General features: G+C 37.6%; 1 protein-coding gene across 7 annotated transcripts in view; it reads right to left on the bottom strand.

The window, feature by feature from the left end:
• The window catches only part of LOC136858533 (deoxynucleotidyltransferase terminal-interacting protein 2), a 113,924-nt gene that overhangs the window by 17,212 nt on the left and 81,559 nt on the right, over positions 1-15,153 (bottom strand). For 6 of the 7 annotated variants that reach the window (XM_068225587.1, XM_068225590.1, XM_068225591.1 and 3 more), the window contains one exon: positions 11,328-11,367. The exons of the other annotated variant lie outside the window; for it this stretch is intronic. In XM_068225587.1, coding sequence (XP_068081688.1) covers positions 11,328-11,367 — 40 coding nt within the window. The remainder of the gene's footprint in view (positions 1-11,327; positions 11,368-15,153) is intronic. 7 annotated transcript variants of the gene reach the window in all.

The following is a 15,153-nucleotide window of genomic DNA, read 5'->3' as shown; positions in this document are numbered from 1 at the left end:
GACAGATTGAGAGCTCTTTCTTGATTCGGTGGGTGGTGGTGCATGGCCGTTCTTAGTTGGCGGAGCGATTTGTCTGGTTAATTCCGATAACGAACGAGACTCTAGCCTGCTAAATAGTCGCATCCGGTATCCGTTCGTGCTACCGGCGACAACACATCATCTTAGAGGGACAGGCGGCTTCTAGCCGCACGAGATTGAGCAATAACAGGTCTGTGATGCCCTTAGATGTTCTGGGCCGCACGCGCGCTACACTGAAGGAATCAGCGTGTCCTCCTAGTCCGAAAGGACCGGGCAACCCGTTGAACCTCCTTCGTGCTAGGGATTGGGGCTTGCAATTGTTCCCCATGAACGAGGAATTCCCAGTAAGCGCGAGTCATAAGCTCGCGTTGATTACGTCCCTGCCCTTTGTACACACCGCCCGTCGCTACTACCGATTGAATGATTTAGTGAGGTCTTCGGACCGGTGCGCGGGATCTGCTTCGCGCAGTTTCCGATGTGTCTGGAAAGATGACCAAACTTGATTATTTAGAGGAAGTAAAAGTCGTAACAAGGTTTCCGTAGGTGAACCTGCGGAAGGATCATTACCAAAATTGTTTTTAACAAAAAACATTTCGAGAAGGAGGAGTCGGACGGCCCCGCGCGGTCCTCTCCTCCGGCGAGGCTCCCTCGAGGAGCGAGACTCCTGCCGAGCCATATATAAAAAACATTTCGTGCACATGAACAATCGTATCTTGCTTGTTGGTCAATTCATCAACTCTCGTATTTAAGTCCAATTTTCAGTTGTACACTCAGCTGCTGTTCTTGGAGTTTAAAAGATATGGTTGTAAAATTGCGTGAGTAAAAGATTTAGTCTTCTTGTGGGATAAAACACTTTCCAATTTCAAAAAAGTTGCCAGATGTATGGATAAAATTTGGCTAAAATATGTTCAGCTCTGCTATGTATGTTGCCTTATGTTAGAATCAAATCTTGTTGTCCTGTGGCATCCGTAAAATTGGGTTCAAAGTAATGGCTCCTTTCCCATTTGTAGTTGTGCAATGGTGATATGTTTATCTGTGGAAGATAAGATTGAGCTATGAGAGATATTATGTTGGAGGAATGTCTAAAGGTTATGTGTGTAAATTTGAATATGTACTTACTATTGTTGGTGTAGCCGAGTTGCGTTTGACGTGCGAGCTTGTAATGTACTACTTCGTGTTCTTCTTGGGCTCATACTAGCTGCTGTGAGGGGAAGGGAAGAAGGGGTAGGGAGAGTTGTTGTTGTGGGGGTAGGGGTGGAGCTGGGTGTGTTGTTTGATGTTTTTCTGTTACGTGTCGCGTTCTGTTTGTCAATTAACTTAAGGTAAGAGTTTTTTAGGGCGGGGATAACTGTATTGAAGATGATGTTAGTTTTTTCTGTGATTTCATTTATGTTGTAATTGGGATTGGTGTACTGATCTAGAGTAATGTAAAATTCTTCTGTTATGTTGAGCAGGGGGCCTTTGGGGTTTATGTTTAGGATTTGCATATTGTTATCGATGTTTGTAAAACTGTGTTTATAGTCTGCGACATGTTGTCCTATTGAGGAAAAAATGATTGTGTTTTACCGCATTTGTGTGTTCGTTATATCGGGTTAGGAAGTTTCTACCGGTGCGTCCGACATAGCTTGTCTCGCAATTATTACATTTGATACGGTATACCCCTGAGTGGTTGTATTTGTTGTTGCTATTGATTGTTCTGACGTTGTGTATGATATTGGTACTATTGTGTGTAGTTTTGAAAGCTATTCTTAGGTTATGTTTTTAAAAAATGTTGGTTATAGGGTATATGTGTGCATTATTGAAGGTGAATAGTGCGTAATTTTTCTTGGATTCGTCTACTTTTGTTAGTTTGGTTTTGGGTTGGGATTTTATTTTGTGAATGATTTTGTTAACCATTTCTTTCTTGTATCCATTGTTCTTAGCTATATCATGAATTAGTTGTAATTCTTTGTTTAGATCTTTTGTTAACGGTATATTGAATGCTCTGTGTATCATGCTATAGTAGGCTGCTCTTTTGTGTGTATTGGGGTGAACGGAATCCATTTTAATTGTATTTGAGGTTTGCGTGGGTTTTCTGTATATTCTGTAAGAAAGGTGGTCATCATGTCTAGTTGTCGTTATGTCCAGGTAGTTCAGATTATAATTGTTTTCGGTTTCCATGGTAAATTTTATATGGGAATCTATTGTGTTGAGTTTATCTAATATATCAGTTTCATTTGTGGACCTATTATCGATGATGACAAAGATGTCATCAACAAATCTGCACCAAAAAAATATATTGTCTATTTTGTTGATGTATGTGTGCTCTAAATAGTCTTATGTAAATTTCGGCGATTATACCAGAAGCGGGAGATCCCATCGGTAAACCCTGTTGCTGATAGATAGTATCATGAAATTTAAAGTAGTTGTTACTAATGGCAAAATTAAGTAATTTAATGAACTCTTCTATTTCTAAAGTGCTTAGATTGCTGTGGCTTTTTAGGTTAGATTCAATGATTTCTATTGTTTGTTTTGTGGGAATGTTCGGGTACATGTTTACTATGTCAAATGATGCGAGATTATGATATGGTTCAATCTTTAATCCTTTTGTTTTATTACAAAAATCTATTGAGTTCCGTACTGTTTTTTTAGCTAAGAATACGTAGTGCTTTTTTGAGAAATCTTTGAATAAATTGCGAGAGTTTATAGGATGGGCTTGCTCTGTAGTTAATAATAGGTCTCATTGGAATATGTTCTTTATGTATCTTAGGATAAGCTTTAGCAGTGGGTATTTGAGGATTCATTACTATAAGTTTAGAGGATTCTACTTCTGTTAAAAGAAAGTGTGTATTTTTTAATAAGATTTTGAGGTTCCTTTGTATGTTATTAGTAGGATCTTTGCATTTGATAAGGAAAGTGTTATCTTGAAAACATTCTTTGGTTTTTAATATAACCAACATTTTTAAAAAACATAACCTAAGAATAGCTTTCAAAACTACACACAATAGTACCAATATCATACACAACGTCAGAACAATCAATAGCAACAACAAATACAACCACTCAGGGGTATACCGTATCAAATGTAATAATTGCGAGACAAGCTATGTCGGACGCACCGGTAGAAACTTCCTAACCCGATATAACGAACACACAAATGCGGTAAAACACAATCATTTTTTCCTCAATAGGACAACATGTCGCAGACTATAAACACAGTTTTACAAACATCGATAACGATATGCAAATCCTAAACATAAACCCCAAAGGCCCCCTGCTCAACATAACAGAAGAATTTTACATTACTCTAGATCAGTACACCAATCCCAATTACAACATAAATGAAATCACAGAAAAAAACTAACATCATCTTCAATACAGTTATCCCCGCCCTAAAAAACTCTTACCTTAAGTTAATTGACAAACAGAATGCGACACGTAACAGAAAAACATCAAACAACACACCCAGCTCCACCCCTACCCCCACAACAACAACTCTCCCTACCCCTTCTTCCCTTCCCCTCACAGCAGCTAGTATGAGCCCAAGAAGAACACGAAGTAGTACATTACAAGCTCGCACGTCAAACGCAACTCGGCTACACCAACAATAGTAAGTACATATTCAAATTTACACACATAACCTTTAGACATTCCTTCAACATAATATCTCTCATAGCTCAATCTTATCTTCCACAGATAAACATAACACCATTGCACAACTACAAATGGGAAAGGAGCCATTACTTTGAACCCAATTTTACGGACGCCACAGGACAACAAGATTTGATTCTAACATAAGGCAACATACATAGCAGAGCTTAACATATTTTAGCCAAATTTTATCCATACATCTGGCAACTTTTTTAAAATTGGAAAGTGTTTTATCCCACAAGAAGACTAAATCTTTTACTCATGCAATTTTACAACCATATCTTTTAAACTCCAAGAACAGCAGCTGAGTGTACAACTGAAAATTGGACTTAAATACGAGAGTTGATGAATTGACCAACAAGCAAGATACGATTGTTCATGTGCACGAAATGTTTTTTATATATTGTATTTTATCCTGTACATATATATATGGGAAAGGAGCCATTACTTTGAACCCAATTTTACGGACGCCACAGGACAACAAGATTTGATTCTAACATATATATATATATAAGTTAGTTTAAGTGAAGATATGTTTTATACACTAATCTTAGGACCTCAACATAATATTTTAGACATACAGTTGCAATATTGTACATACTGACATATGCCAATTCACGTTAAGACATGCCCCATTTGTATGTGACTAAATGCACATCATCATATGACATTCCCTTGACAACGCAATTTAACCAAAGCTTCATCATATAAATATGTATTCATGGTTCAGCTGAAGATGACCTTGTATGTGGGGTCGAAACCGGTCCTGTAGCTTAATATAAGCAATAAACAAGTATTGATTGGTGGAAATTCTTTCCTATTTTTAATTGTAAGGTGCTATTTATTGTTAGATGCACGAAGCTCATTTGGATTGTCTTGTTTTCCTGTGCTTGCATCTGCTGATTATCACCAACAAGCCTAATAAGGTGGGTGTGTGTGTGTGTGTGTCTTAAGAGTTACGGATAACTATTTATGTCAAGCTTTTGTGAGGTTGATCTACGAGCTTCTCAATCAATACCTAATTGGGATTAAAATCTAGAGATTACATTTTCTTACACCAGTTATAACCTGTCATATAAGGCAGTGTTTTGGAAAGTATTCTCTTAGTAGATGGGTCAAGTCGTTCGCTCGCTAATAGAGGGTATGCAGGTTCTCTTCATCTTTCTAATTTAAATTTAAAAATGTATTTTTGTTCCCTGCTGTTGTTCTTAACTCTCTTTTACGTACTTCCATATACGAGGGTCGATCATAAGTCATGGCAACTATTTCTTTCCTTGCGAACAGGAGACAACACGGAAAATCTAAGATATGCATTTGGAAATACAGGGCATGTACGTATGCATAGTGCATGAAGACAAATTCTGACTTCAGGAGATTCTTGTAGGAAAGTGACAGAACACAGGCCATTGGTAAACATTGTTTTATTATGGTATAGACAGCAAATACACAAGACTACATACGAAGGACAGGTTTCCACTCGTTAAAGACCTTCGAAAAAATCACCCAAGGTTTCCACTGTGCATTGCCAGCAGTGGGGCAGGCGCTGGATACCATTCGCTGCACGTGTATCGCTAACGTGTGACACCTCTCTCCGAAATGCTGTTACGATGTCCTCTTTGTTAGCAAACTGTTGTCCACGTAATGACTTCTTGACTTTGGGGATTAGATCATAGTCACACACCTAATGCTTCCCGCAACTCGGCATGGCATTGGCGTGCATTTCTGCCGCGGAGAACTACTATTTTAATATACGATCGTCGCTCCTGCTTGTTGACTTCCATTTTGTGACGCTCTCACTCACACACTGAACTTGGGGGCATGCTTAGACGCACACTGTTGTTTACATACACTATCTAATGAGGTTCCAAATGCTTATCTTAGATTTTCCGTGTTGTCTCCTGTTCGTGAGGAAAAAATAGTTGCCATGACTTACGACTCGACTTCCGTACGTATAAACACACACACCTTTCTTACGGACTTATTGCCTTTGAGCATTCTATCTGCAGGCTTTTGTGAATTAAGTATCTCCACGATCCTCTATTTGCAACTACCTCTGTGACCTCGTTTAGTTCCACATGGTTCCATTTATTCATAATGCATTTCTTTCTAATGTTTAACTTTATGAAGATAAACTTGGAAGATACGGAAGATGCTGTAAATGTGAAGAACTAATCGGGGTAAATATCCATTCATACAAATATAAGAGAAATTTGGGAATGGAGTAGTTTCCAATTTCTTTGAAATCATTTACGAGAATACTAGGTAAACAACTGATAGTGAATCTGCTACCTGGGCAGATAGGCTTTACTACTATAATGATGACTGGAATTAATCATAACATCACTTTCTGTAAGTAGCACACATATACAGCATTTTCCTAGTAAACATAATATTGTGATTAAACATTTCAATGGAATATATTATTAACAAAAGAACGTATGAAAAGAGGCATACAGATGAATGCAACACTAATAATAAAAATTAAAAAAATATTCAGCATAATGAAGGCTCAAACCCAGATACTTCATATTACAAAACGAGCGCATTAGCCATTGCACTACGAGAATGCTTGTGATAATAGAGATGCTAACTTATATCTAAGAGTCTGAAAACTGAAAATTTAAAATTAGAAAATTAAAGCCCATTTGAAATTATTTCCAAATAGGTTTTAATTTTATATACTTGGTAGAGTTTCTTTGCGAAAGCTTGATGTTTAAAATGTGTCTCCAACGCTGTCGATGGGAGGGGCTGGTGTGAACGTTGCAACTCAAGGGAAGCATTAATGTTCAAAATCCTGCAATTTAATATTGATCACTGTTACGGTATCATGCTTGTATCAATATACTAAGCTAATTTAAGCTGTTCAGCTCTCAAAACTTGCCCGACAGGTAAAGTCTTAACGTGCCCTCAAAGTGGCCGATAAATTACTTACAGGGTAACTACGATTTATGCTGCCGATAGTGCTACCTGAAAGGGGTCGAACAGAAATATCCTTTTACGCGGAGGGCACGTTCCGCGCTACTTTACTCACAGGTGGTAGAACCAGCCCTTAGTGGTCTTTCTTCGCAGTACTACTACTAGTCTTCCCCGCATAGGTCATAACCCATATTGGTAACTGAATTTCACAAACAATGAATATGAATATATACTGTGTTCTGAATAAGAATCACACACAAAACTTAGGTTTAAGTTGTCACTTTTTTTACTGCATCTTTCTAGCAATTGGTATCTGTCCATTTGCACATTACCTAGAAATTCCTGAATATTCCTTAGTGACAGTCCCTTCACTTTTCCTGCCCCTACCATTATACCACCTGACTGTTTTGTAAAAGCCCACAAATATACTAAAACAGCCTGTTTGGTATTTCTTTTCCAATAGTTTGTAAAAGCAATGGTCATAACCCTCATTTTACAAGAAAGCAATTAAGGAGGTATTATTGCTTTTACCTTTCAGAAAGATATGAACATCAGCTTATTTTAATGGCCTGTCAATCATACAATAGCTGAGGCTAGTACACCAAATGGCAAATGATACACAGGTTTTGTGCCCCCCCCAAAACCAAGTTATTTTTCTTTCACCACACTAAAGTTTTATCGGTTTGCTTAATCGGTTAAAGCACATTGGTTGGTTAATTGGATTTTTAGATAAACTGGTTTGATTAATCGATTAAATCAACAGCTCTAACAATAATAATTCTAAGTTTGCATTCCAGAGATCATGGGTTCAAAAACCTCTCGTCTAAGGACGCAGGGGAGGAAGGAGGCGGCGGAAACGACAGTACAATACAACCACGTTATCCTCTGCCTGTTCTAATGAGGGAACTATCGATAAATTCATATCGAAACCAACAATGAAATATTGCTGAGAGGATGTACAAAAATTCATCTACCATTTCGAACTGGAAGGTGTAAAAATCTTGATTCAGAATCTGTGACAACGCTGCAACTGCACAACCCTTGCAGAATGAACAGGCAGGTTACTGCAAGCCAAAGGCACTTTATTGTTAGGGAACAAATCGTGAAACACAAATGAGGTGCATTAATCATATGATAAACACACAGTTTTCCTTACTTCTTCGAAGGCAATATTTTGCAAGCACTTCGAACTCAGGAGGTTTCTCCGTTGTGTAAGTGGTTGTGAACCACGAATATTCAATCATGCCCTTCAACCAATGGGGAAAGTAAATTGAAAAAAATGAAGGATTATATTTTCAATATGCCGTTTCATTGATAAACATCAAATCGAAAGTCTTCAAAAGATGATACTATATCTGTTAAATGCCGATAAAAAGCCTTCCATTGCCAGAAGAAAAATCTAAGAGCTATATTTTCCCTGATGTGCAGGGAGGAATCTGGAGAATTTCTATATAGTTGCCAAGAGGAATGTCTTCAAGACAGCTTGTATCACTGTAAGTAGTCCAGGAATATAATAGTATCAACACTCATTTTCCACAAATGGGAAGAAGGCTTCTTTAAACCAATACTTCAAATCCTTTTTTCCCCATTTTCCCTGATTTTGTGGCTGCTACAATAATTATATATCCGGCATGAAACATTTCTTTGGAAACTCTCGGACCAAATATTCCAGTTGCCTCCTGTAATACAATGAATAATTTTGGGAAAAGAGTACTGGACATTAACTGTTGGCAAACTTGTATACGAATGGGTGAGAGCACTAACTGACTGAAAAACTATTTCTGTATGTTTCTTGCCAACAAACGATACAGTCCTTTTTGCTTTCAGTTCATGCACGAAAACACTTCAATCTATATTGTATATTGAAGAAGGGGTGTAGTCTAAGAATTACTCTGCAGCTGCTTCCACAAATTTCTCTGCAACATCTCTTTCCTTCATCATTAAAAGCTTCATATCTGGTCTGTATTGAAAGGAGACAACATACAATAGACGGAAATTTGACTGATCCACCTTTTTTCAATACATAATATGTTGTTCATACGACCTGTTTCAGCTGATGATGGTGTCCATAGACACCGAAACCGGTACTGAATAAAAAATGTCGTGATTATATTAACAACATATTATGTATTGAAAAAAGGTGGATCAATCAAATTTCCCTCTATTGTATGTTATCTCTTTCCTCTTCTTCTTGCAGATATGTACGGGATACAAATTTTGTGACTTTACTACTTTTGAATTTTGACTCACAATCACAGGTCTCCATTGCAAACATTCCGCTTCAACCTTCCTGCTTCCGCAAAGCGAGAAAATATTTTTTTAATACATCATATTCCTGTGATCAACGGGACATACTGATGTTGATTCTAATTGGTCCTTCTACATGTACAGTTGTTGTAGTGACATCACTATACGACAATTTTTGCAAACAGTGGTTACTGAAAGCCGCTTCTTACCCCACTTAAGGTAAACTCAACTCCGTACAGGCCATGAAGGCCCTTGGAGGAGTGGAAGGTAAAGGCTTCCACAATCCATAACCTCGGCATCTCGTAGGGTAGAGCGATTGGCTCTATGCACAGCTGCCTTTGCCCCCAGGAATTAACATGGTACTCATTTTTGGTGTAGGCTGAGTGAATCTCAGGGCCATATGCACTTCCAGAAGTGGAAATCTTGTTTCTTAAATTTTTTCACTTTCTGACAGGGAATCAAACCCACGTCCTTCCGGGAAAACCGAGCACACTTACCACCTCAGCCAGGCAGCCCTACTTATTTAAACAATAAATTTACAGCTTTTCTCTTGTATGCAAATTTACAGTGTGTTTCACTTTCTTCTGTGGACTGGAAGCATAGCTTGATCTGGTGACTGCGGTGATGCCTCACTGGATTGATGAGAATCAGACTTGGGACTCAAACCCGGATCCGTAATACCTCTCATATCTGACAATGGTGTGCTGCCTTCTCTTTCAGATAATGGAGATGAGGAGTTGCTGCTTCAACTATCACTTTCGCTATAACTATTTCCAGAAACGACTCCGAGACAATGCTGGCACCCATGGGATGAATTTCAATTAATTTGATCAAATGTCGACCCATCTCCCATTCTTCCAAAGTTATTTCACGAGCAGAAGAGAAACCTTTTTCACGGAAATAACGTAATAAATACTTTAGAACATTAGCCGGATTTATGACTGCTCTCTCAAAGGAATGTGTTAACTGCCTGGCACAGAAAGCTCAAGGTAACACACATATGCTTCAGCTGGTCACTTGGGTTGTCCACGTCCAGCATAATGCTCATACGTGCAATCTTATTAGATATTTTTGTGTTGATTTCAGGACCTTACAGCTTGAAATAGCAGCTTCATTTTTGTACGTTGCTTTAATATGTTCCCCTCATCTTCTCTGTGGAATTTAACTGTCGGTTTCGACATGAACTTATCAATAGTTCCCTTGTAAGAGGTGACTAAAATGGAATTCCTATAGTCCAAGAATTTTAAGAAAAAAGAAAACGGTCCCAAGTTGTGGTAAAAGATAAAATACGCAGAGCAGAATCTCTTGGGTTCATGTTACACCGACTATGATTTATGAGAGATAAAAATGTGCAAATAATCATAAAATCTTAGTGGAAAGGCCAGATATAATTAGGCTGCATTCTAGATATTTAACAAAAGTTCAGACATTGCAGAGAGAACAAAAGCATATGTTCTACTACCTCGATGAAACCTGAGTGAACAGCAACCTGATGTATGAGGATATCTAATTGCATTAATAATATCTCGACAAATTTCCTCATCACTTTCTCAAGTTTTGATGTTTTCCAGGGATCTTTAGGGGATTTCAGCTCTGCTGTTACCGATTCTGAAGTCTCAAACATATCTGAAAGTGCCTCATTAATTCATGTTTTTTGTTTGTATGTGTATCTCACTACACTTCCATTTATTAATACAGATAGATTAAGAGGAAGGCTACAACAGCATACCTGCCAACTTTACAAAACCAAAAATCAGGAGATTTTGAATGAAAATCAGGAGATACAATTGGTCTAAACTGCTTATTCTACATGTCTTGTGCAATACAGTACTATGATATATTTATAACATTGTCTCAAAGCTCAACTGTTGCTATAAGAGGCTACAAGGCTAAAAATTACACATCTCTATTCCCTCCCAGGAAGTGAGTGAGATGATTGGTCTCTGATAAGCCTTCCAAAAATCGTATGAACTCATGCTCCACAAATATGAATTAGTCATGCGCTTAGATGCACTACTTAGCAAATGTAGAGATTAATATATTGCATCAAGCACCCGTGTGATTATGCGAAGCGCAATGCTATCTGTATCAAGTAACTAGCTGATGTACCCGTACTTCGCTACAGAATTCTCAGACTGTCCTTATAGTTTTCCCAACTGAAGTCAACATCGGTCATTACAATGATGTCAGTACAAATGTCGCGAATAAAAGCAAAGCTGTCATATGAAATATTCGATAAAATAAAAACCAGCACATTTTCTCACTTTTAACGAAAAGAACTACAGTTGCAAGTGATAAATATCATTGTTAATCCATACTGAAGATACTATACATGAAGTACTACAGTGTCGATCCAACAGTTCAAAGTTCCAGAACTAGAACGACCAGGCCGAGAAAAACCTCGAAAACTCCTGTGTAATTATTCTGTTTAAGTGTGCACGTTGCTCATTCCAATCACTGCCTCAGAGTAGGGATCGAATAGTTTGAATACTATGATGATACAGTGTGTTACGTACCAGCAGTATCAGAAAATGTATGAACCAGAGGAATGGCATGCTGAAAAAGAGAGAGAGCATTCTTTTTAAAATCTGAACAATGTACAGACAAAACTCTTATTTTATTGCCACTGAGATTAAAATTAGTCAGAATTGTCCACAAATGGCTCCTAAAATCCTTAGAAAAGTCACTAGTCATTATCATTGAAATTCTGTCACTACATTACTAAAAAAGACTATATCTAGCGACTAGTCTCTAGAACCGACTAGACTGATGTGAACTGTGAATGAACATGAACATAGCCCACGAGAACGAGAGATTGATAATCGATATACGCGTCGCGATTTACAGGTATCAATAAACATCGCATATTCGCGCACATTTTTTGCATTAATAAACGTCAACATTTCGTTTGAAAGTGGCCATTAACCGTAGGACTTCCGGTCACTGGCGCAAAAAAACTGAAATGGTGGGATTTGAAAACAAATGTTTGAAGTTCACCGAAAAATAAGCTAAAATGGGGAGAAATAATAGAATAATCTGGAGGCGGGAAAAACTGTCGAAAATCGGGAGTCTCCCGCCTAAATTGGGAAAGTTGGCTGGTATATGTACCAGGAAATGATTGTGTGGCCAAAGCATGTGAAGGATCTCAGGTAGTGTTCGGTTTATTATTGGAGCAGGTACAGAGACGGATAGTATCGCAGGGTGAATAATAGATGGTAAATCATTTTGATAGAATTTATTAAAAATATTCACAGAAAAATCACGTTGCAATTGGAATTTCAAATTCAAATTTCTAACCAATATATTCCAAAAAGTGTACAATAAAAAATCGATGCTATTATCTTCTGTGATGTCAATTTGCTTGAGGATGTCCAAAATAAATATTACTCTTTTATAGATCATATACAGCCTACAGTTAATCTAATATGAATTGAAATACAAAAATATCACTTTGCACCTTGAATTTTATCAAGTTCATCACTTATGGTGCTGACCTACAGTCTTTCTAAAGCATAAAATGAACACACACTGTCATGAAAATGTTGGTAGATTAAATGAAAATACTTGATCACTTGCTGTATGTCTCTTCAGTTCATTTAAGCTGAAAAATGAAATAAATAGTGCACTTGTAAATCCTAAAGTTCATCTATGTGAAGTTAATTCAATTTATGAATGATTATGAAAAAGGAAATTACAGTCCAAAATCAAGATATGAACATCTCTTGAATAATTATAAATTACGAGTTGATATTCACACAAAGCACTTGTTAGAGCACTGTAATGAACTGAGTGCTTTGTAAAAAGTCAGTCAGTAGGATTACTTACTCAGAATACGAGAAGATCTGCTTACAAGTGTTGGAGTTGTGCTGTACGGCGACTTGGTGTCCGGAACATTCCGCAGCGTGCAGCCAAGGCTCGAACTCAGCACCGGCGACGTGTTCAGTGAAGATACAACGTTAATCTCCCTCGTCGACGTCCCTCGATGGGTACCATAGTTGAAAAAACCACGTAAATCCCACGTTGGAAGCGACGTTCGATGTAGCAGAATCTCGCAGCACTTTGCCAAGATTTCCGTTGTTCTTTGAGGTAATGTCGAAACACGGATAGTTCAATTGGCACTATAGACCTCACAAATATCACCTACACAAGTAGTAATGCACAGTTCTATTCTTATACTAGCTGATGTACCCATGCTTCGCTACGGGATTCTACATTGGGTAGTGTACATGTTGTGAGGAATGTTATCTTATTGTATAGCTCTTAACGTTACCCTAGAAATGCGACGGGAGGTCACCAAACATCTTTTCTCAAATGAAGACTGAGGGAATTTTCACTGTAATGGTAGACCCAATTTCATACCATCAATAACAATAAGGTTGGGATATTTTCATTATAATGCCTTTTTACATCCTCAGAAAAACTGTCTTAGTGGTTTTCCGAACCGACGTCAATAGGAATGGCGCGATTAAAAGCAATGCTTTCGTATTATGAAATACTCGTTCAAATGAAACACCACACATTTTCTCACTTTTAACGAACAGGACTACATTGCCTATCTAACAGTCCAAAGTTCCAGACCTGGAATGACCAAACCGCAGACAGCCGTGATCCACGAACACTCTTCGGCTTTCTTCGGCGGAGAGAGGGTCGAATAGTGTAGACTCCCAGCACAAAAATTATGCCCAATTAATATTCTGTTTCCTAGGAGTACCCGATGAGTCGGAAAATATCAATTTACTACACTGGTGGCGGAAATATCTATCTGACTTGAAGGCAAATTTTTCCTCCAAGCCAGAAGAGAAACCCCCTCTTCACTGCTAGTTTCGAATAAATTGAATGTAGAATTTAATAAAAGTGAAGAGAAAGAAGCTTTTCTTAAGAAACGGCTCTTTTCAGAGTTGAATTTTGAGTTATTTAGTGAATATTGTGGTGCTATAATTTGGAAAAAGCCTACATTGTTATTCTAGACCAGGCCATACTACTACTACTACTACCACCACCACCACCACCACCACCACCACCACTAAGTGAGGCTCTGCCTTAAGTATGCACACTGCTCATTCAAAACAGCGCGTCAGAGTAGGGATCGAATATCTGAAATACTGTGATGAACCAGTGTGTTACGTACCAGCTGTATCAGAAAATGTATGAACCAGAGGAATGACTTGCTAAAGAAGAAAGTTTTCTAACTCCCCGCTATTTCCCGCCAATATTCAGTCAGGCTGTTATACTCGGTACGCAGCAGTAATCCCATCTATCGGAGTTGAGAGGCAGCATAAGAGACAAAGAACATCACAATAAACAATGGTTAATGTAATGTTATTGTTGATCAATGTTATACACTTTCGATATTATAGGCTTTCACATTTCGTTTTCTTCCGACTCTGAAATACCACTCTTATCATAGTCGGTACAGTAAAATTGAATAAAAGATAAATGATCGGAAATTGTATTCTCTATAACTTTTTTATATAGTACTTTTCGATAGGACCAATAATATTGGTATTTAAAAATTACATTTTAGGCACCTTCCCCTAAACTACAATTTCATCCAGGATGAATAAAATTGTTTATAGCTTAGACTGTAGTTTCTTATTCCCAGACTCTATATACCGATTTTCATTAAATTCTGTTAACCCATTTTCTCATGGCCCGGCGTTGATATGGACCTAGCAACAAAAATACAAATTCATGAATATCTGTGTTGTCATAGCCGGTACAGTAAAAATGTATAAGACATAACTGGTCTGAAATTTAATTCTCTATAACTTTGGTTATGTAGTATTTTTCGATACGACAACTAATAATATAAATATTTGAGGATTACATTTAGGCCTTCCCCCTAACTACCATTTCACTCAGCGTAAATAAAATTACTTATAGCTTAAATTGTAGTGGCTCATTCTCCGACGTTTCATACCAATTTTCAATGAAATAGGACCACTAATAACGTAAATATTTAAAAATTAAATTTTTGGCCTTCCCCTAAACTACCATTTCACTCAGCGTGAATAAAATTATTCTTAAGCTAGATTGTAGCGACGTATTCCTCGACTTTTCATACCAATTTTTATGAAGACAGGACTACTAAAAACAAATACTTGAAAATTAAATTTTAGGCCCTCCCCTAAACTACCATTTCTATTAGCGTGAATAAAATTATTTATAGCCTAGATTGTAGCGACTTATTCCCCAACTTTGCATACCGATTTTCATTAAATTCTCTTTGGCCGTTTTCCAGTGATGCGTATACATACATACATACATACATACATACATACAGACAGACAGACAGAAATTACGGAAAAGTAAAAAATGCATTTCTTGGTTACTGTGGACATG

Source organism: Anabrus simplex, chromosome 1 (genome assembly GCF_040414725.1).
Source record: "Anabrus simplex isolate iqAnaSimp1 chromosome 1, ASM4041472v1, whole genome shotgun sequence".
NCBI classification, from domain to species: domain Eukaryota; kingdom Metazoa; phylum Arthropoda; class Insecta; order Orthoptera; family Tettigoniidae; genus Anabrus; species Anabrus simplex.
This window is presented reverse-complemented; position numbering and strand designations above follow the sequence as displayed.